The sequence below is a fragment of the Patiria miniata genome, unplaced genomic scaffold (genome assembly GCF_015706575.1).
Source record: "Patiria miniata isolate m_02_andy unplaced genomic scaffold, ASM1570657v1 HiC_scaffold_3, whole genome shotgun sequence".
Lineage (NCBI taxonomy): Eukaryota > Metazoa > Echinodermata > Asteroidea > Valvatida > Asterinidae > Patiria > Patiria miniata.
This window is the reverse complement of record NW_024037069.1, coordinates 27,662-48,403: the sequence shown is the minus strand read 5'-3', so window position 1 is coordinate 48,403 and position 20,742 is coordinate 27,662. Positions and strand designations below refer to the sequence as shown.

At 40.8% G+C, this 20,742-nt stretch overlaps 1 protein-coding gene across 2 annotated transcripts; it reads left to right on the top strand.

Annotated features, from left to right (window-relative positions):
- Positions 1 to 11,313: 11,313 nt before the first annotated feature.
- LOC119736884 lies at positions 11,314 to 16,081 on the top strand. Of its 2 annotated transcripts, none has more exons than XM_038210897.1 (7): positions 11,314 to 11,485; positions 12,679 to 12,753; positions 13,082 to 13,111; positions 13,252 to 13,371; positions 13,987 to 14,013; positions 14,154 to 14,273; positions 15,068 to 15,418. In XM_038210897.1, exons 2-7 carry the CDS (start codon positions 12,684 to 12,686, stop codon positions 15,076 to 15,078), a joined length of 378 nt encoding a protein of 125 aa, XP_038066825.1. In that variant the 5' UTR covers positions 11,314 to 11,485; positions 12,679 to 12,683; the 3' UTR covers positions 15,079 to 15,418. The 2 variants fall into 2 exon arrangements, with proteins under 2 accessions (XP_038066825.1, XP_038066827.1); XM_038210899.1 differs by lacking the exon at positions 15,068 to 15,418 and adding an exon at positions 15,717 to 16,081 and having other exon boundaries at positions 11,339 to 11,485.
- Positions 16,082 to 20,742: the final 4,661 nt, after the last annotated feature.

Below are 20,742 nucleotides of genomic sequence, written 5' to 3'. Positions count from 1 at the left end.
TCTAAAACGTCCCGGGTCAGATATGCATGTCCTGCGGAATGCGGGTCATATAAGACTAAGTGATACTACTTCGGGTCAAATTGACAATTTCGACCTGGAAAAGTGTCACTTTGACCCGGAAAAGTGCCACTTTGACACGGAAAAGTGTCAGTTTGACGGGATTTAATCTGACTCGGGATTTTTCAGAGTGTTAAACCATTTTAATATCACTTTGTTTAATAAATATCACAATGTCCTTCAAGGATGTAGAACCGTATAAGAGAACAGATTTCATCGGAGTCCAAGTTTCATACGACAGCGGAAAATTACCTCAACAGTTTCTTCATGAATAAGTCATCTATCCCCCACCCGCCCGCCTTACTCCGATTCAAATCGAAGTGAAGAGAAACAATACAAACCTCTATGAAAAGGCCGTTAGTTGGGGTTAAACGCTTGTGCGTGCACACCAGACTAGGACTAACCCATCCTCCGAGCTCATGAATAAAAGTTATACCCTCAAAATATTCTATATTAGAGAGTTCTGAGAGCCATCAAATAGGGGAATTGAAGAGATATGGCAATGAACCTCTGGCCCGGACTATGGGATTCAAATTCTGAGCATTTTTGATGCAATTGGGCTCGAATTTGGCGCTAGTTTTCCGTATTGTGGAGGGCAGGAGGGATCGGTTTGTAAGATGGCTACTTTTCCGCTTTGGGAAAAATAGGGTGTTGGGGTGAGAATTTCTCGAAAAGTCAATTTGCAACCCACCACAAATAAAAAAAAAATGAAAGATGAAATGTTGATCATCACGTTTCTGTTCAGCTTTAAAACCTGTGAGAGTTTTCAGTATTTTAAAAGGAATGTTGAAGTATGGGCATTTAGCACTAGTATCGAGGGGAACTTTAATACAGGGGTGCATCATTGTACCATAATCTGTACGGAAACGCAATGCATTCTGGGCTGCTTACTGTGGGAGACTTTGGTGTGCAAGGGTCATGCACACACGAAAAAGCTGACCTGCGTCAGCTGGCAAAAAAAGCTCCAATGTGAGATGAGGACGCGTTGAACCTTTTGAGAATTTTAATTCGGTTTTCATTTACCTTCAAAAATAGGACAGAGATTGAGGAGCATAGGTCAGACATTATAGTGTTTGCGGAATCGAACACGCTAGCTTCGAAATAACAGACAGATACTGTTCCAAATGACCTACTCAGCCCTGTTCGCGAGGTGTCTTACACAGAGCGTTAAGTAAATGTAAAGTCGTCTTTTACTAACTTCAACCAGAGACAAGGAACGCTTAGTAAAGTCTATTCAATGGATTCAGAACATGAATAGTGGGAAACTGTTCATGCACGTGGCCTTGGTGAGACTTCAGAACAGTAACTCGGTCAATCAGGGAGCTAGTTAGTCAGTGAGTGAGGCGGTCATTCAATCAACTCGGTGAGTTAGTTCGTCAGTCACTCGGTCAATTAGGGGGCTAGTTAGTCAGTGAGTGAGGCGGTCATTCAATCAACTCAGTGAGTAAGTTCGTCAGTCACTCGGTCAATTAGGGAGCTAGTTAGTCAGTGAGTGAGGCGGTCATTCAATCAACTCAGGCCAAGTTCGGGCAAGGACCATTAGTCGACAAGTGGTTGATTTGTGACGTACCTTACGCCTGCGCACTGATAGCAACGTGCGAACGTCTCTAGTCAAACACTGGTCAAAATGTCATCGCAAAACTTCTTGATCCTGGCTCTCTGCTAGCGTTATGAATGCGCGCGGCTATTGGTTACCAGCGAAGCAACCAACCCCAGTAGGCTGGTTCCAAATAGACAACTAGCGTAGTCAACCACCGTTGACTAGACAGAGTTCGGGCAAACGTTAGTTAACCATTGGTCAACTATAGTCCTTGCGCGAACTTGGCCTATGTGAGTTAGTTCGTCAGTCACTCGGTCGGGGAGTTAGTTCGTCAGTCACTCGGTCAATCAGGGAGCTAGTTAGTCAGTGAGTGAAGCGGTCATTCAATCAATTACTCAGTGAGTTAGTTCGTCAGTCACTCGGTCAATTAGGGAGCTAGTTAGTCAGTGAGTGAGGCGGTCATTCAATCAATTACTCATTGAGTTAGTTCGTCAGTCACTCGGTCAATTAGTGAGCTATTTATTCAGTGAGTGAGGCGGTCATTCAATCAACTCAGTGAGTTAGTTCGTCAGTCACTCCGTCGGGGAGGGAGCTAGTTAGTCAGTGAGTGAGGCGGTCATTCAATCAACTCAGTGAGTTATTTCGTCAGTCACTCGGTCAATCAGGGAGATAGTTATTCAGTGAGTGAGGCGGTCATTCAATCAATTACTCAGTGAGTTAGTTCGTCAGTCACTCGGTCAATTAGGGAGCTAGTTAGTCAGTGAGTAAGGCGGTCATTCAATCAACTCAGTGAGTTAGTTCGTCAGTCACTCGGTCGGGGAGGGAGCTAGTAAGTCAGTGAGTGAGGCGGTCATTCAATCAACTCGGGGAGTTAGTTCGTCAGTCACTCGGTCAATTAGGGAGCTAGTTAGTCAGTGAGTGAGGCGGTCATTCAATCAACTCAGTGAATTAGTTTGTCAGTCACTCGGTCAATCAGGGAGCTAGTTAGTCGGGGAGTGAGGCGGTCATTCAATCAATTACTCAGTGAGTTAGTTGTCAGTCACTCGGTCAATCAGGAAGCTAGTTATTTAGTGAGTGAGGCGGTCATTCAATCAACTCAGTGAGTTAGTTCGTCAGTCACTCGGTCGGGGAGGGAGCTAGTTAGTCAGTGAGTGAGGCGGTCATTCAATCAACTCGGGGAGTTAGTTCGTCAGTCACTCGGTCAATTAGGGAGCTAGTTAGTCAGTGAGTGAGGCGGTCATTCAATCAACTCAGTGAGTTAGTTCGTCAGTCACTCGGTCAATTAGGGAGCTAGTTATTTAGTGAGTGAGGCGGTCATTCAATCAACTCAGTGAGTTAGTTCGTCAGTCACTCGGTCAATCAGGGAGCTAGTTAGTCAGTGTACCTATATCATTCAAGCATGCGCAAAGAGGACTATAGATTTCCTTTCTCAGAGACGAGTACAGCAAATAACCGCATGTTTGCCTTTTTAGCTTCATGCATAAATTATGAAAAAAAATGGCATGATTTTTTCTTGTTGTTGGTCTTCATTTCAGATTCCAAAAATACCAACAGCAATGGGATGGTGAATCACAAATTTTCTGATTACCATTTTAAATCTGAAGCTAATCAGAATTTCAATCTATAGGAATTAGCAATTAACAACACTTGATAGGTTGTAACGATTGTGAAGCTATTAACTGGTTTTTTTCTGACACAATCTCCTATGGAAAATATTTCCTTGCTATGCCATTACTTCAAAACTTGCTGACATCTGTTTTCATTTACAAGACATAATATTGTAAAGAGTTCCAAAAAAACTGACCTGTAGGTCAAGGCCACTGGAAGAAAATAAAAAAAAATAATGCTATATATGATCTGAACTAAATACAACCATGAACAGTCATTCTGTGTGGTGGGTCTTAATTAATTCAATATCATAACGCTTTGTAACCTTGCTCTTGATTGCTGTTGAATAAAACGATTTTGTGTATCAGTTTTTGCGAGTGAATTATCTATTTACAACGTGCTATTTTTCCTGGTTAGTTGTTATTTTTACTTTTGAACAAAATTTTCATTTAAACTAAAAAGAAAACAAACAAGTAGAAATGTGAACACTACTTAACGGCAAGACTACTAAAGCAACAAGGGTATAACAGCCTCGGCCCTCCCACTCCGGACGTAGACGTTCATGTTGTTATTTTTCTTTATCACCCAAAAAGATTTTGCTTCTTATACATAATTTTAAAAATTCTCCAGCATTACAAGGTGTTCACCAGAGGCAAAACTTCTTTTCCGGTCAAGGAAAATGCAAGGAAAGCAAGGAAAATGCATCTTTGATTGTTGCGATGACTGCAGCAGAAATATAGACTCTGTCCTTCATGCAAAGATTATTATATAATAGATTATGCAAATATGGCGCACATGGCCGATCGAAATCTCGCCAGCAACCCGAACAGCTGATATGTGATTCGTGTTGTTGCTAAATCGGCTGGAACTGGCTTCGGGCCATAGCCGAGAAAAGTGGGGAAAACAGACAGACAGGGCGGGCAGGCGAGGGGTTAAAAGAGAAAGTAGAAGTTGGGATGAACATTTTAAAAATGTTCTTTCGATATCAGGTTCTATTCAAATTACAAACCACACACACGTAAAATCCAACACTAAATTGTTTAAATTTGTCTTGAAATACGCAAACAGTTGACCGATTTGCAACAGAAATATAATGGCAGTGACTGATGGGATCCAATTTAAGGGACCTCATTTTCTAGAGGAGGGCACTCAACTGTTTTTACAATTTCAACGCTCCTTTTAGCCCCCCCCCCCCCTAAATTCTAAGAAGGTGGGGGATTCACGGGGGAGGGGCATAGGCCATGAGTGGGGGTAGGCCTTACATACGCCACTAGAAAACTCTTGATATACAAAATTGTCGTTTGAATGCCTTGTTGCTGGGTAGGCATATCTACAAAGCAAAATACTTAAACTATAATTTTTTTTTAAATTTTAATATGTTATTGCGAAGATGAAGTAGCCAAAAGCAGTTAAAGGTGTATTTCGAGTGTGACCCCGAAAACAAGATGTCATTTTCTATTGCTGTTTTCCTAGCAACATGAAAGTTATTCACTTTTGAACGAGACATCGAACGAGGTTTAGTCCACCAGGTTTAGTTATGGAATTATTTCTTCACAAATTTCTCAGCAATACAAATTGTTGACAAGAGGCAAAGCTTTTTTTCAGTCGGTCGTTTCAAGGTTGGGGGTCATTTGACGCCAGAGGGCGCTTTTCCTCTTTTGCTCATCTGAGTTTCTATAATTAATATTTTACAAATGTAATTGTTGAGAGAAGGGGGATCATGAATCGAGTATTAGTCGTCCTCTTTTGGTTTAACGAGATATAGGACTTCAGCGAATTCTCCGCAGTCCAAATTCAATTGATAGTCGTGTAGTACCGGTATAGGACAACTCTATTTTTTACAAGTTCCGTTTACAGCTGCTTATGATTAATCAAAACCCTGCCCTCTTTCCAGAAGATATTATGATCTTTGCGAATTGATGATTCCAAACATATCAAATAACTTTTCCTGCTTGTATTATCTGTTCATCGCCAAATATTTAGCTAAAATATTAAGCCTAAACATGAAGTGTCTTTTCGTTCTTATATGGAACGGAGTCCTAAACTGCACTATTGCAATTCATTTTTTCCCGACATAAAGTATTTCAAAATGACTATCGCCAAAGATTGTATATATAGTACGGCAGATATGTGGAGGGATTGAGCCTTTGATGATACAAGAATGGCATTTGGCGCACAAACAGAGTATGTTATAAGAAAGATAGCGGCTACCGAGCATAGGGTCATCGCAGATATGTCGTTTGAAAAAAATATAGGTAGAATAACAAGCAATGGCCGTCATTTTGAAAATGGGGGCGTTGTTCAACCGGATGATCATGGGTACTATAAGATAATAGGTGGCGCTTTTCAGGGCGGCACAATAGGCGAGTTCGGTATTCCAACTACGTATGTGCACATCAAGATTTGCCGAATTTTCTTACGGGAAAAAAATCATTATATGCGCGCAAAAGCATAGCGGGGTACCAGCAAATTTGAAGAGAGCATCGTGCTATAAAGTTTTAATATTTTGAAGAAAAAAAACCTTTAGAAAGCAAAGTGTTTTAGGTGTCTTGTGTATGAAAATGATCTTTGCGAACGAAAGTTCCATCTCTTTTCGATTGCCAGAAAAAAAATGCACAGAATAAGACCGATTACTTCACAGGTGTCGTGTGTCCCCTCTCCCTGAAAGCAGTGACGAGAATCTGGCAAATGAGTTCTGCTGTTCCTTCACTGAGAAGATCCAGAAGATTCGCCAAGGTTTCAAGCGTGTTACTACTGATTTGCCGCATGAGGAAGAGCTCTGTGCCTCACATCACCTCACATCATTTCAGCCAGTTACAGAAAATGATGTGTCTAACATTCTCAGTAAATCATCATCTAAATCCTGCGAATTAGATCCAATTCCATCATCCCTGTTTAAGAAATGCTCAGCTTCCCTTGTGCCAGTTTTCACTGGCATCATTAATGACAGTTTACTGTTTGGTGATGTACCGGATGATATGAAAGTTGCTCAGATACGACCTCTTTTAAAGAAGCCGCATCTAAACAAATAGGAAATGAAGAATTACAGACCAGTCTCGAATCTTTCCCTTTTGAGTAAACCCCTTGAGAGGGTAGTCTTAATGCAACTCTCATCTTTCTTAATTGAGAACAATCTACATGACCCGCATCAATCTGCCTTCCGTGCTAATCACAGCGTCGAGTCTGCCACCCTCAAAATCCAAAATGACCTGTTGCAGGCTATGGACAAGCGCAGGATATCATTGCTCGTGTTGCTCGACCTATCAGCAGCTTTTCATACAGTTGACCATCCCACATTATTCAGCCGCCTCAACACTCGTATTGGGATAGATGGAGTTGCATTAGACTGGTTTAAATCATACCTTAATGACCGATCTCAATTTGTCCGGGTCAATGATTCAAGTTCATCTACTGTCTCTCTTGATTTTGGGCTACCTCAAGGATCAGTCCTAGGGCCCGTCTTGTTCTCTCTGTATACAATGCCACTTGGTGAAATCATTCGAAAGCATGGTATATGCTATCATTGTTATGCAGATGATACCCAATTATATATGTCAGTAGACCCTCAACAACACAAGGTTGATTCAGCAATCCAGCAGATGGAAACATGCATTGATGACGTACGTTCTTGGATGACTCACAACTGGCTCAAATTCAACGATGAAAAGACCGAATTTATCATCATAGGTTCAAAGCAGCAATCGTGCAAAGTTCATGTTCCATCCATAAGGGTTGGTGATTCAACCATCATGCCATCAAATCAAGTCAGAAATCTTGGTATTATCTTTGATTCATCTCTATCCATGGAACATCACCTTACATCAATCTCTAGATCAGTCTGCATGTCGATCCGTAACATCGGACACATACGAAAATATCTTGACAAACACACAACTGAAATACTTGTTCACGCTTTCATCACATCCAAAATTGACATGGGCAATTCACTATTGTATGGCATTAACCTAAATCAACTAAACCGTTTGCAGCGACTACAAAACATCAGTGCCAGACTAATCTCTCTCACTAGTAAACATTCTCACATCACTCCTGTACTAGCAGATCTCCACTGGCTTCCAGTATCATACAGAATTAAATACAAACTTGGCCTATTCGTTTACAAAATCCTCCACAACAATGCGCCGGAGTATCTCATCGATCTCATCAACCCGTACTCAACAGCACGCACCGGACTTCGCTCCAGTGAGCTCATGATGCTTCATGAGCCCAGGACCTCCACTCTGTGGGGTGACAGATCCTTTGCTGCAGCGTCAACCCGAGTTTGGAACCAACTCCCTCTGGCTATCAAATCATCTCCATCCATCACAACATTTAAGACAAACATAAAATTTCACCTGTACAAACAAGCTTACTCTCACAACACACAATCTTAACTTGACTTTCTCCTCGAGCGCCATGAGCGCCTATTTTTGGCGGATACCGGCGCTTTACAAATGTTCTTTTATTATTATTATTATTATTATTATTAATTAGTTACCACGACCCTCATAGCCTTGTGTGCATTTATCTGCCCCTGTTATCCTGCTGGGCACTAAAAAAAAAAGCCCGCTGGTGACAAAAAAGGCACTTGTTTACAAAATAAGGGCACTTGCGTAAAAAAGAAGGGCACTCTTTACAAAATATATTTTTTTGGGGAGGGGTAGAGTCCCCCCCCCCCCCCCCCCGTGTTATGATTATGAATTTTTGCTGACACACACTGCCAGCAATAATTACAAGCAAAGTAACGACGTGTTCGAGGGCACTGGTTTTCATAAACTCACTAGAATGGATTACCTCGTAATTGGATATGGTGCTTGTTAATCAATAACGATCTAATTTATGAGGGTCCCTGTTCAATGAAAGATTATTAGACAGTGACAATGGAACGGCAGCCTAATTATCTTTTTGCATCCGTTCCACGAGTTTTCTTGGATGCAAATTGATGAAAATATACCAAAATCTCCCAGGCATGGGAAATAGGGGGATACGGATGTAATACATTGTGTAAGAGTGAACTTTTTTGGTCCATTTAGGCCGCTTGTATTTCAGTGTATTTCATTGTATTTAAGGCCGCTTTATTTGCACGACTTTTTGCACAAATAGACCCGCCCGTTCAGCAGACTTGTTTACGTTCTGTATATTATCGATTATGATCGGGGCAGGGACCAATCCTCCCGGCGTGAACTGAATTATTGTCGGATTACAAATATTTTGAAATGTGTACATTATTTATTCCTTCCCTACACATCGGCTACATTCGTCCTTTGATTTCTATTTCTCAAAATGGAAAATGCTTGTCTTTCTAGGGACAAAACACAGCAATACGAATCTGCTTGTTTTGTAAAGGGACGAGGTGAACTCAACATTAGCAATGAAAACGCATCTTTCATTGATTAATTTTGTTGTGATGACTGCAGCAGAAATATAGACTCTGTTCTTCATGCAAAGATTGTTATAATAGATTATGTAAATATGGCACACATGGCCGATCGAAATCTTGCCAGCAACTCGCACAGACATTTGATTCGTGTTGTTGCTAAATCTGCTGGAACTGGGTTCGGGCCATAGCCGAGGGGGGGGGGGGGGACAGACAGGGCGGGCGAGGGGTTAAAAGAGAAAGTAGAAGTTCGAATGAACTTTTATTTTTTCTTGAGATATCAGGTTTAATTCAAATTACAAACCACACACACTATCCAACACTAAATTGTTTAATATGTCTTGAAATGCGCAAACAGTTGACAGATTTGCAACAGAAATACAATAGGAGTGACTGATGCATCGATGGGGATCCAATTGGACCTCATTTTCTGGAGGAGGGCACTCAACTGTTTTTACAATATCAACGCTCCTTTTAGCCCCCCCCCCCCTAAATTCTAAGAAGGTGAGGGGGGGGGGATTCACGGGGGAGGGGCATAGGCCATGAGTGGGGGTAAGCCTTAGATACGCCACTAGAAAACTCTTGATATACAAAATTGTCGTTTGAATGCCTTGTTGCTGGGTAGGCATATCTACAAAACAAAATACTTAAAAAGTTTTTTTTAATTTTAATATGTTATTGCGAAGATGAAGTAGCCAAAAGCAGTTACAGGTGTATTTCGAGTGTGACCCCTTAAAAGATTTAACTTTCAATTGCTGTATTCCTTGCGACACCATAAGTTATTCAATTTCGAATGAGACATCGAACGAAGAAGTCTACCGAGGTTTAGTTATTGAATTATTTCTGTTAAAAAATTGAATTATTTGCTGCTCGATAATGATTCGGCTTTTGGAGGGCGTTTTCATTTACACGCAAAACAGAAACGTCCATTTGCGAGGGCTGCAGACTCCTCAAATCGGCTTTTTTTTTTTTTACCTGACTTTTTTGCTCCAAATGTCGGCTGATGACTGCAAATGGTGCCTGACTAAACTTAGTGCAAATATATGGGAGTCCAGAGAGGCCACATAAAGCTTATTCTCGATCATAACCCCATCTAAAAACACGTTAAAATCGTGCAGCAGCAGTATTCCAGTCAAACCAGTGAGTTTGGCGGTTTTGAGACATCATCTTTCATTGAAAGAAAAAACTTTTTCATTTTGCCGACGCGCATGGCTACGGCGACGCGTGCGCATACCAGAAACCGGAGACTTTGGGGGGGGGGCCTAATTCAAAGTTTGTTAGAGCACGAGCATACTTTTTTAACTCGAATATTATTTTGTACGTTCATATATTCTCTCGCGCCCTATTCATTTTGTTTCAATCACTTGTTTTAATGAATGGTTCAAATTCTACTTTAGGAAATAAAAAGAGGACTTTACCCATGCAGTCAAATAATTACAAGGCTTTGTAGATTATCATGCATGGATAAAGCCGACGCCAAGTGAAGATCCCAGGGATCCAAAGCGTCTTGGATGATGTACCAGCAGGTTTCTCCCCTGAAATGATAAGGGAACTAATTACTGCATTGGAATTTTTGTCCTTGCATTTTATAATGCGGGATAGCGAAAAAAAAGGATATTTTCACTTGTGTAGGGCCGGGGGGTGGAGAACAAGATAGTCCAGGTCATTTTATGCTGTTTATTTTTGTGGATTTTTGACAAAACTGGGCCTTTAAATGTCAGATCCGTGCTCTATGATACGTCTCCGTTTACAGTTCAACAGCACCCCAAGTGTCAAGTAATCATAGCTGCCTCTGGACAAAATTCCGGCGACGTTCATGCCGATGGGATTGGGAAGGGTTCGGGGTGATTCGAAGAAAACGGGAAATGGTGTAAAAATGATGAAACACCGGGCGCGGTTCCAGAGGGGGGTTGGGGGGTCAAACGGGATTACACAAAACGGTGGAGGGGGGGGGGGTCTCAACTGAATATTTAGTGTAAAATACTTTGTTTTAATATTAACTGTAAAGTCGAAAAGATTAATTTTGAGTTACTGATTTCATGGTAAATATTTCCAAATTACCTTTTACTGATAAGAATAATTATAGGAAATGACATTTAATCGACTCTTGTGATAGAGAAGACGTGTCTTTTCATTACACAATATCAAGATTAAATTGTAATTTTGTTCTTTGCCTCTGATAGCCCAACACAGGAACCGGGTGTATGCATGTCATCAAAGGTCTCAAATTGGGGGGGGGGGGGGGGGGCCGGCCGGCCGGTCCAAACTAAAAATATCCACAGGTTCTGCAGGAGTTGCAGTTATTTCCAAAAATAAATATGAAAATGAGGTAACGTATCTGTTTGTTCTTAACAAGAGTATTTGAAAAACTTAACTTTAAGGAATGCTGATGATCGCTTCATTGTTTTTTGAATAGTTTATTGTTTATTTTGTCATTTCTTGGACGGAAAGTTAAGTTTTTTGATGAGTCATCAACCAAGAAACCACGATCTATAGGCTAATCCATTAAGCCCCGCCCACTGAACACGTGGGCAACAACACGTGACCCCATCCAATGCCACACTGCATGTTCCAGCTCGTGCGTCAAACGCACGCGCACGCATGGCGGACTTTAGTGCACGCATGTCAATATTTAATCGCAGCTGTAACTGGTCAAGAAATCGTGTCAATGGATCGGTGTTTCAATGGAGTTCACATCTTATAATTTTCAGCCAATCACGAACGTCTGCTGATTCTCCTCACACGCTATCGGTCCTTCGATACCACTATCGTAAGCTCTGCACCGTCCATTTACATCCAAAAAGTATAAAAAGTCTGTTTCGTTCTTCAAATAGTCATTCCGGCGATTGTCGTCAACTAGCAAGCTTATCTCTACTTCAGGAGCACAACAGCATCAACTTCATGTAAGTAGCTTACTTTGTCAGTATTTTCAATCCATCGTCGAAATCCGCCCTACCTTTCACGGCTAAAACGACGCGACAGCTTGCATTGTGTTAGCTTATCTGTATAAGATGCCAAAACGTTCGTCTTACAGGCCTGTCACGACCAATACACGACTCCATAAGAATTACCAGTAGGTAACTGGTTCGTTCAAGTGGTTTCAACTGGTTCCTGTTGATTCCATCAGAATGACCAGTTATTACTCGGTCGTTCAACTGGTTTCAACTGGTTCCTGCTTATTCCATCAGAACTACGTACAGTTATTATTGGTTTGTTCAGTTGGTTTCAACTGGTTCCTGCTGATTCCATCAGAACTACCAGTTATAACTGGTTTGTTCGGTTGGTTTCAACCGGTTTCTGTTGATTCTATCCGAATTACCATCTGCCTTTATCCGAGTTAACTCGGGGAAGCTATTCGAACGAATTCATTTAGGGAATAGACCCTAGACATGATGACGTCACGATTTGCTAACGCGCGCTTTCCTATGGGTGCCAGTTCTGGACGAGCTCTATTTTAAGCCATCGTGAGAATAATGCACCCGCGAGTACGGTGGTAGGTTTTCCACGTTCCCGCCGTCCTCCGAGTCTGCTAGTCACCGCTGATCTCGTTCATGTTCGCTGCAAAGCTAGATTGTGAAAAGTCCATCCTCTGCAACATTAAATTACATTTGCACGCACCGGCGAGTGTCTGCGTACAAAATCCGTCCAATATGAGAGCACGAAGAAAATTTGAGTTGACCTGCGCGCACAGCGATGGATGGATTTTGGTACCTTTCGGGGATTTCGTCAGCTTTTGCACCGTGTACTAGGTGATTCAGTTTCCATTGTGAACATGTATTAAGTCACAAGTGTATTTACGTTGATCGTTAACCTGATATTCGTTCAGTCCTATAGCTCTCTTTAAATCATTTGATTTGACGCCATAGATGCTGGAGTCGCGTTTTCGGAATTTGTAGATCAAGATATCTGCAGATACAGATTTCAATTTATCTTGTTAACCACCAGCTAAACTGAGTCATTACACCTCTGGCATTATCATGATTAAGACAACATGGCAGGAAAACCCATTGATGCCCGATGCATGCAGGTATATGGAACTAGTACCGTTCTTGTTGTGTATATTTGTATTATTCTGGGTTACCGTATCTTTATGCAGTCAAGATGAAGGCTTATATCTGCTTGGTCGTTCTGGTGTGCCTGGGCTCTGTCCTCGCGGCCGAAACTAACGAAGGTAACATTTTCTTTCTATTTCTCGTTTTTGTTTTTGTTTTTGTTTTTGTTTCGCCGCTTTGAATGCGGGCAAGTTAAACCACGATGGCCTTGGTGAAAGGCTATGGTCGCTGCTGATTGTAGATGAGCAAAATGGAACGAACAAAATTAAAGCAAAACTTACAAACTGAATTCGAAAATCTATAGCACCCCGTGGAAGTTGTGAAAATTCTACCTTAATTCAATAAAGATCCTTGTTTTCTGTGTAAGAAATTTTCTGTGTAATATCTAGCGTTACAATTTGTTATCCAAATGGACGCACTGAACTTTCTTTCTTGCTTTCTTTTCAGCCGACGAGTTTGGTGTCAAACAATATTTTTGTAAGTTTCTGCAGTTGATTTCTTCTTAATTTTCCTGTTAATCAGATTTAATGTTCACATTCAACACGCTTCCAATGTACCGATGCATTGTATAATATTGCGATGAACTTCATATTTCAATCCGATTGCTTTATTCTCAGTCTGTGACATCAATAATCAATGGCCGTACCAGTGCCCTCCCGGCTCGATCTGTGTGCCAGCACCCACTCCCACGGGGGGCAAGTGCGCGGCTTTTAAGAAGAGAATGGCAAATGTTGAAGGTAAATTTCACTTCTCCCGAAAAATTGACTTAACAGTCGTTATAGGGGTGTTATTGTTACCAAGACGTAAATTTCCGATAATTATTCAATATTAATATGAGGATTTTTTTGGGGGGGGGGATGTTTTGTTTCAAAACTGGGATTTACTGTAATTGACTTACCTTGAAGCCAATGGAACCCTATTTTAAAATAGAATCATTGGAAAGCAACAGTGTGTCCCGTTTCCTTTATAAAGAGCACGGGGCACGCATCTGTAACGCAGTGAACATAAAAGGTGAACAGTCAACATCTTCCCGCTTCATTGCTCTTCAGTTGACAAGTTGGGGCAGCTCAAGCGGAGTAGTTTCTCGGCTTATTTTCCTCTTTTTTGAAGTATGTTCCTTTAAACGGATGCAGCTCAGTTGAACCACATCCATATTTAGCATCAATATACAATCCACCAATCGGACCAGTAGTAAAGTATTGACACGTTTTAGTGGCCATTCGACCTTACCTTAATAAAGGTCCTTGTAATTATCTGTGTAAGATTTAGTGTTGACATTTTTTTTCATCCAAACCGACGCACTGATCAGGAATAAAATGTACTTCCCTCTCTCTTTCTTCCTTTCTTTTCAGCCGACGAGTTTGGTGTCAAACAAGATCGTAAGTTTTTGCAATTGATTTCTTCTTAATTTTCCTGTTAATCAGATTTAATGTTCACATTCAACACACTTCCAATGTGCCAATGCATTGTATAATATTGCGATTAACTTCATATTTCAATCCGATTGCTTTATTCTCAGTCTGTGACATCAATAATCAATTGCCGTACCAGTGCCCTCCCGGCTGGCTCTGTGTGCCAGCACCCACTCCCACGGGGGGCGAGTGCATACGTTTTAAGAAGAGAATGGCAAATGTTGAAGGTAAATTTCACTTCTCCCGAAATATTGACATAGCAGTCTTTATAGGGGTGTTTTTGTTACCAAGACGTAAATTTCCGATAATTATTCAATATCAATATGAGGATTTTTTTTGGGGGGGGGGATGTTTCAAAAATGGGATTTACTGTAATTGACTCACCTTGAAGCCAATGGAACCCTATTTTAAAATAGAATCACTGGAAAGCAACAGTGTGTCCCGTTTCCTTTATAAAGAGCACGGGGCACGCATCTGTAACGCAGTGAACATAAAAAGTGAACAGTCAACATGTTCTCAGTCTCATTGCTCTTCAGTTGACAAGTCTGTTTGTTTAAGTTTGTATCAATATAGTCTGAAACATGTATTCCCCCTGCTAATTCGTGTTTCATCCCGAAAGTAGATTTTTTTTCAATTGCTATTTTCCCTCGAGTATAAAACAAAGACACACCGAAATCAACCGACGTTTAGTTTATTGAATTATTGCTTTAACAAATTCGACTTATTTAGGACCCGACAATAACTCGGTTCCATAAAGCTCAATTAAATTAAGTTTAATATAGCTCTATGGTCGCAGCTGATTGTAGATGAGCAAAATGGAAAGAACAAAATTAAAGCAAAATTTACAAACTGAATTCAAAAATCTATAGCACCCCGTGGAAGTTGTGGAAATTCTACCTTAATTCAATAAACCTCCTTGTTTTCTGTGTAAGAAATTTTCTGTGTAAGATCTATAGCGTTAAAATTTGTTATCCAAAATGACGCACTGAACTTTCTTTTTTTTCTTCTCATTGCTCTTCAGTTGACAAGTAGGGGGCTGCTCAAGCAGAGAAGTTTCCAGGATTATTTTTCTCTTTTTGAAGCTATTATTCCCTTTAACGGATGCAGCTAAGTTGAACGACCCTTATTTAGCACTGAAGTACTGACACGTTTTAGTGGACATTGAAATGAACGAAAAAGCCAACGTAAAAGTGGAATATCTTCTGCATGCATTCCACCCATCGGACCAGTCGAGTACGTTTCCGTGGACATTCGACCTTAATTCAATCAAGATTGCTGTAATTTTCAGTGTAAAATCTAGCGTTAATACCGTTTTTTTCATACAAACGGACACACTGACCAAGAATAAAATAATTTCGCCCCCTCTCTTTCCTTTCAGCCGACGAGGTTGCTGTGAAGCAATATCCAATATCCAGTTCTTAAAGCTGTATTCCCCGAGCTAATTCGTGTTTCACCCCGAAAGTAGATTTTTTATTTCAATTGCCATTTTCCCTCGAGTATAAAACAAAGACACACTGAAATCAAGTGACGTTTACTTTATTGAATTATTGCTTTAACAAATTCGACTCATTTGCGGCCCGACAATAAGTCGGTTCCATAGAGCTAAACCAATACCGAAAAAGTGATTTTATTTTCCTCATTTATTGTTTTGTTTTTGGTCTTCATTTCAGAGTCCTAAATGCCAACAGCCTCGGGATGGTGAAGTCGCAATTGATTAATTATTACGGTGAAGGGTTTAAGTTGTATTGTCTTTGCCTTGTTCGAGTTAAATGAGACTTTTTAAATTAACATGTAGTTGAAATTCCTCCCAAAGGAAGAAACTGTTGACAAAGCTATACTACCATGAGTAAATGACACATTGTCAAAATTACCATTTTAATCTGATCCTAATCTGAATCTTTATCTGGAAATGAATATTAACAACACCCGATGGGTGTCACGATTGTGATGCTACCACTGCGAGTTTTTCTGACACAATTTGCTATGGGAAATGTTTCCTTTGCATCGCATTCATGTATCATTTTGTGTTGTTATTAATAAGCCAATGAGGCCTTCCTTTTAACCCAAAAGGGCCGGGGCGGAATCCACCCCGCCCCCTCAACTTTTTCCGCGATAGCCTTGAATTTTTTTTTCGCGAGACGAGCTGTTCTGACTTTTTAGCCTCGAGTCTTGCGCATCTCTTGATTCCAAAAACATAAAATTCGGACCACGGGTTGCCACGCAGCGAAACTGAATATCCCCATATACGTATAGTGTACACAAAAAAGCAGAATTACTATTCGTACATATGAATAATTAATTAGCCATAATTCCAAAATCCTTTGACCTATAGTCATAACATTTCTTGGGTATGTTTATGATAAGTTGTTCTATGCGTGTTCCAAGTTTCATAATTGTTCGTCACTCGATGGCTGAGATCTTAGAGAGATGTTTGATTCCGGCTGGGAGATGGTCAAAATAACCCGGCCCTTTTAGGGTTAAACTTGCGATGTAGGCTAATGGAAAATCATACGCTAATATCTGAACTAAACAAACGCATGAAAGTCATTCTAGGTGGTGGGTTTTAATTCGTTCAAATGTAATCACATTTAAGATTTCTGTTGAATAAATGCTGGTGGCATGGTATGAGCTCCTGCGACTAAAGTTATCTCGTTGTAGCCTGGGTTTTTATTGGTCACATATAAATATGTCCTTTTAAATAATTGTAGAAACTGTAGAAGTTAGCAAAGTTGCCGTTGTTGTGTAAAGCCAACCGAGCAATGTACTAACTGAGCTGGCTGGAGCATGAAATATGTGGCTTTGATCGCCATCTTCAAGCATAATTTGTTCGCCTGTAAAATGTTGTCTATTCAGTCTAAAAAGTCCCTGATCACATTTGACCCTAGCCTTTCGCCAAGTCCATCGTGGTTTAACTACTGGGGCGGGACGAAACGACTGGGGCGGGACGAAACGACTGGGGCGGGAGACCACACACGCGAGTAGCAAATCCACGAGGCCTTTTCCAACTTTTTTTCTTACGTTTTTCTTTGTAATCTCGATTTTTGCTACCCTAAAAGGGTCATTAGCCTTTTAGGGCGCACGTGGCTTCAACCCAGGCGCGTGCGCACCCCGGATGCTGACACAAAATTAAAAAAAAAAAAGCGAGTCTAGTGTTCATTTTCCACGAGATCGTGACTGCGCAATTGTTCTTTCATTATCTTATTATAATTTTACTTATATAAGAATTTCAAGAAATTATTTTAGTGTATGAACTTATTTTGTTTAGTTATTTCCTCTTACGTTTTTTCGAAAATCACCCTTCTTTCACAAATGGACGCAACTCGGCAAAATCTGCGTTGTGATTGGTAAACCTTTCAGCACTCTACTTATTTGCATAAAAAAATATGAATAATTCAACAAAACAAGTTAGAAAAAGCCTCGTGGCTTCGCCACTCGTGCGTGCTGTATTTATAGCCTTAAGCCACAATAGCCTTGGCGAAAGGCTAATTAGACCCGGAATGCGAGCCATATGATACCTTCCCGGGTCTCATTGAAAATGTTCCGGGTCAAATGATCCAAAAAACTGATCCAGAGAAGTATCATTGCGACCTGGAAAAGTATCGCTTTGACACGAAAAGTATTATTTTGACCGAATTTAACCTGACTTGATATTTTTTCCGAGTGATTAACAATAGTGTTGTATCTTTTTGTTAAGATCACACAAAGGTGATCATCTTTGGATGGAATTTTCTCCCAAAAGTCATACAAAAATTAAAGATTCGTAAGATGATAAAATTAAAGATGATGAAAAAAAAAATTAAATTCGAAGTGTGTCTCAATAATTTTGGAAAGTGCGCGTAATTGTCACTGAGATCTATGTCAGTCTATTTACTGGTCTGCGTAACCTTTAATTAAAAATGGCTGCCTCCATGATGATGCAGTCTAGTTACAGTGAGGTCGCTCTTTCTCATGATGACAATTTTCTAGTGAAGGGCAAAATTTGGATCCTTGATGGACACTGGGAATTTGTAAGGGGGTGTCCCTCCCCCCGCGAATCTTTTTGTTTTTCAAACGACATCCGCTTCTCATCTCCTGATTGGTCCATTACAACAAACCCAAGATAGGCTTTTACGTCTTGTGAGAAATGTTCCTTCCCCACTTCAGTTATGTAAGGTAAATGAGAGGACGTGAACAACGCTCACTGGGGTTCGAACTCGGATGACCTGATTAGAAGTCAGGACTACTTCCAACCCGTCCACAAATCCGGGGTCAATCGTCGGAGATTTAAACACCATTATTCCTTGTTATTCTCTAAAGCCTGGACATCATGAATATACATAACGCAGAAAGAGCGCCCTCTCTTGATATTGTCCGATCTCGTTTGGGAAAAAAACCAAATCGCCCCGGCTACGTAAGGAGCTGCGAGGTAACATAGTTTAAACCTAAGAGGGAATTTAGACTCCAATTAGAGAGCGGGAAATCTTAATGTAAACTTCATTTCACAGCGAGGCGTACAAGCTGTTGAATGTTCAAGCCTGTTTAGACATTTGTTTTATGAAATATGATTCATGGGTCCTTCCTTTTGCCTGAAATGTGGCCTGGTTGAAAATTGCAAGGTTTTGCTTAATGAAGGGGTGAAGGCCAGTAAATAGGCCCGAAATTGCCTACGCCTGCCAATTCACGATTTGCATGCCCTCAGAGCACTTTCAGGGCTGTTTTTTTAGTTCACGTCGTTATTTTTTTTAATCACCGAAAAAACCTTTTGGCTTTTTATATAAAATTATACTAATTGTCCAACAATACACACATTGTTCACCAAGGGCAAAACGTTTCCCTGTCAGTCGTTGAAGGTTGGGGGTCATTTTGACGCCAGAGAGCGCTTTTCCTCTTTTGCTCATCTGACTTTCTATAATTAATATTTGACAAATGTAATTGCTGAGAGAAGGGGGATCATGAATCACACCGAGTATTAGTCGTCCTCTTCTGGTTGAACCAGATGATATGTATGGAACGCCAAAGAGGCATTTAATGTGATCATCGAATCGGTGATACACTTTTGCAATCGGTGATGCATATTCACGATCGGTGATGGACTTTCGCGATCGGTGATGGACTTTTACTGGTGATGCATATTCACGATCGGTGATGGACTTTCGCGATCGGTGATGGACTTTTACTGGTGATGCATATTCACGATCGGTGATGGACTTTCGCAATCGGTGATGGACTTTCACTGGTGATGCATATTCACGATCGGTGATGGACTTTCGCGATCGGTGATGGACTTTCACTGGTGATGCATATTCACGATCGGTGATGGACTTACGCGATCGGTGATGGACTTTTACTGGTGATGCATTTTCACGATCGGTGATGAACTTTCGCAATCGGTGATGGACTTTTACTGGTGATGCATATTAACGATCGGTGATGGACTTTCGCGATCGGTGATCAACTTTGCAATCGGTGATGGACTTTTGCAATCGGTGATGGACTTTTGCAATCGGTGATGGACTTTTACTGGTGATGCATGTTAACGATCGGTGATGGAATTTCGCGACCGGTGATGGACTTTTGCAATCGGTGATGGACTTTTGCAATCGGTGATGGACTTTTGCGACCGATGATCAACGACCCATCACCGATTGCAAAATCCATCATCGATCGCCAAAGTGCATCAGTTATTGAACTTGCATGCCGCTGTGGCTTAGGGTTTCTCGTGTTGCCCCTGACGGTGATATTTGTTTACGGTGTTTTTGTGTTTGAAAGTGTCTTTCTCATATGTGAACTGCATTTTTTTTTTAAATTAATGTGCGTAAAATGTTTGTTGTTGGTGTATGCCGCTGTGGCTTTGAGCTTTGGTGCTGCCCATATTGCAACCGGTAAATGCCCAATCGATGGTATCCGGAATAAAAACACTCCTCTGTGGATGTGGCATAAACACAGTGATTTGTTTTTATCCAATAAATGGTAAAACAATTTTTGCACCTGATGATTGATGGGTGGGCCATCGGAGACAGCATATGGCGGGGTTATTGGGGGGCCTGACCAGGCATCCAGGGGCCACAGGAATGCAATCACATCATCATCATCATCATCATAAATCCATCTAATAGCCAATCTTGGTATAGATATGTGGGGCCCTCTGGTCACTTAAGCACACTTAAGCGAGCACATGATGGACAGTACACAGAGGAACTTTCCTTGCAAATGTTTTTCCACCACCACCCCTTACATCCGCCAGTTATAGTGCTCCAAGGTTTCAAGAGACTATACAAATTACAAGGATTAAAATGTTCGCAATGTTTAGGATACAGACAGCCTGCTCCTCATATTTATGGGGCAAATGGAACCATTCAATCCATTGTTTTTCTATTTTGTTAGGCTAATTTGATACTTGCCGTAGCGATCTCAGTGTGTCACGAGGCTATGATGTTTTCCTGACTGAATGTACATCTGTGGGAAGCTATTTTTTTGTTATTCAAGTTTAATTTGCATTTGTTGTCATTTATTGCCACATATATCTCATTTTCATATAGGCCTACATGTATTTCATTTATTGTCAAGCATATTGTGTATGCCGTGGCTTTGAGTTTCTTGTGTTGCCCACTATACTGGTCGGGCCTGGTGTTGCCCCTAAATTGTGTTAATACGGTTATATGTTTTATAATATGTCCGTTCTCACTTACGAACTCCATTTTTTGTAATGTCCGTGAA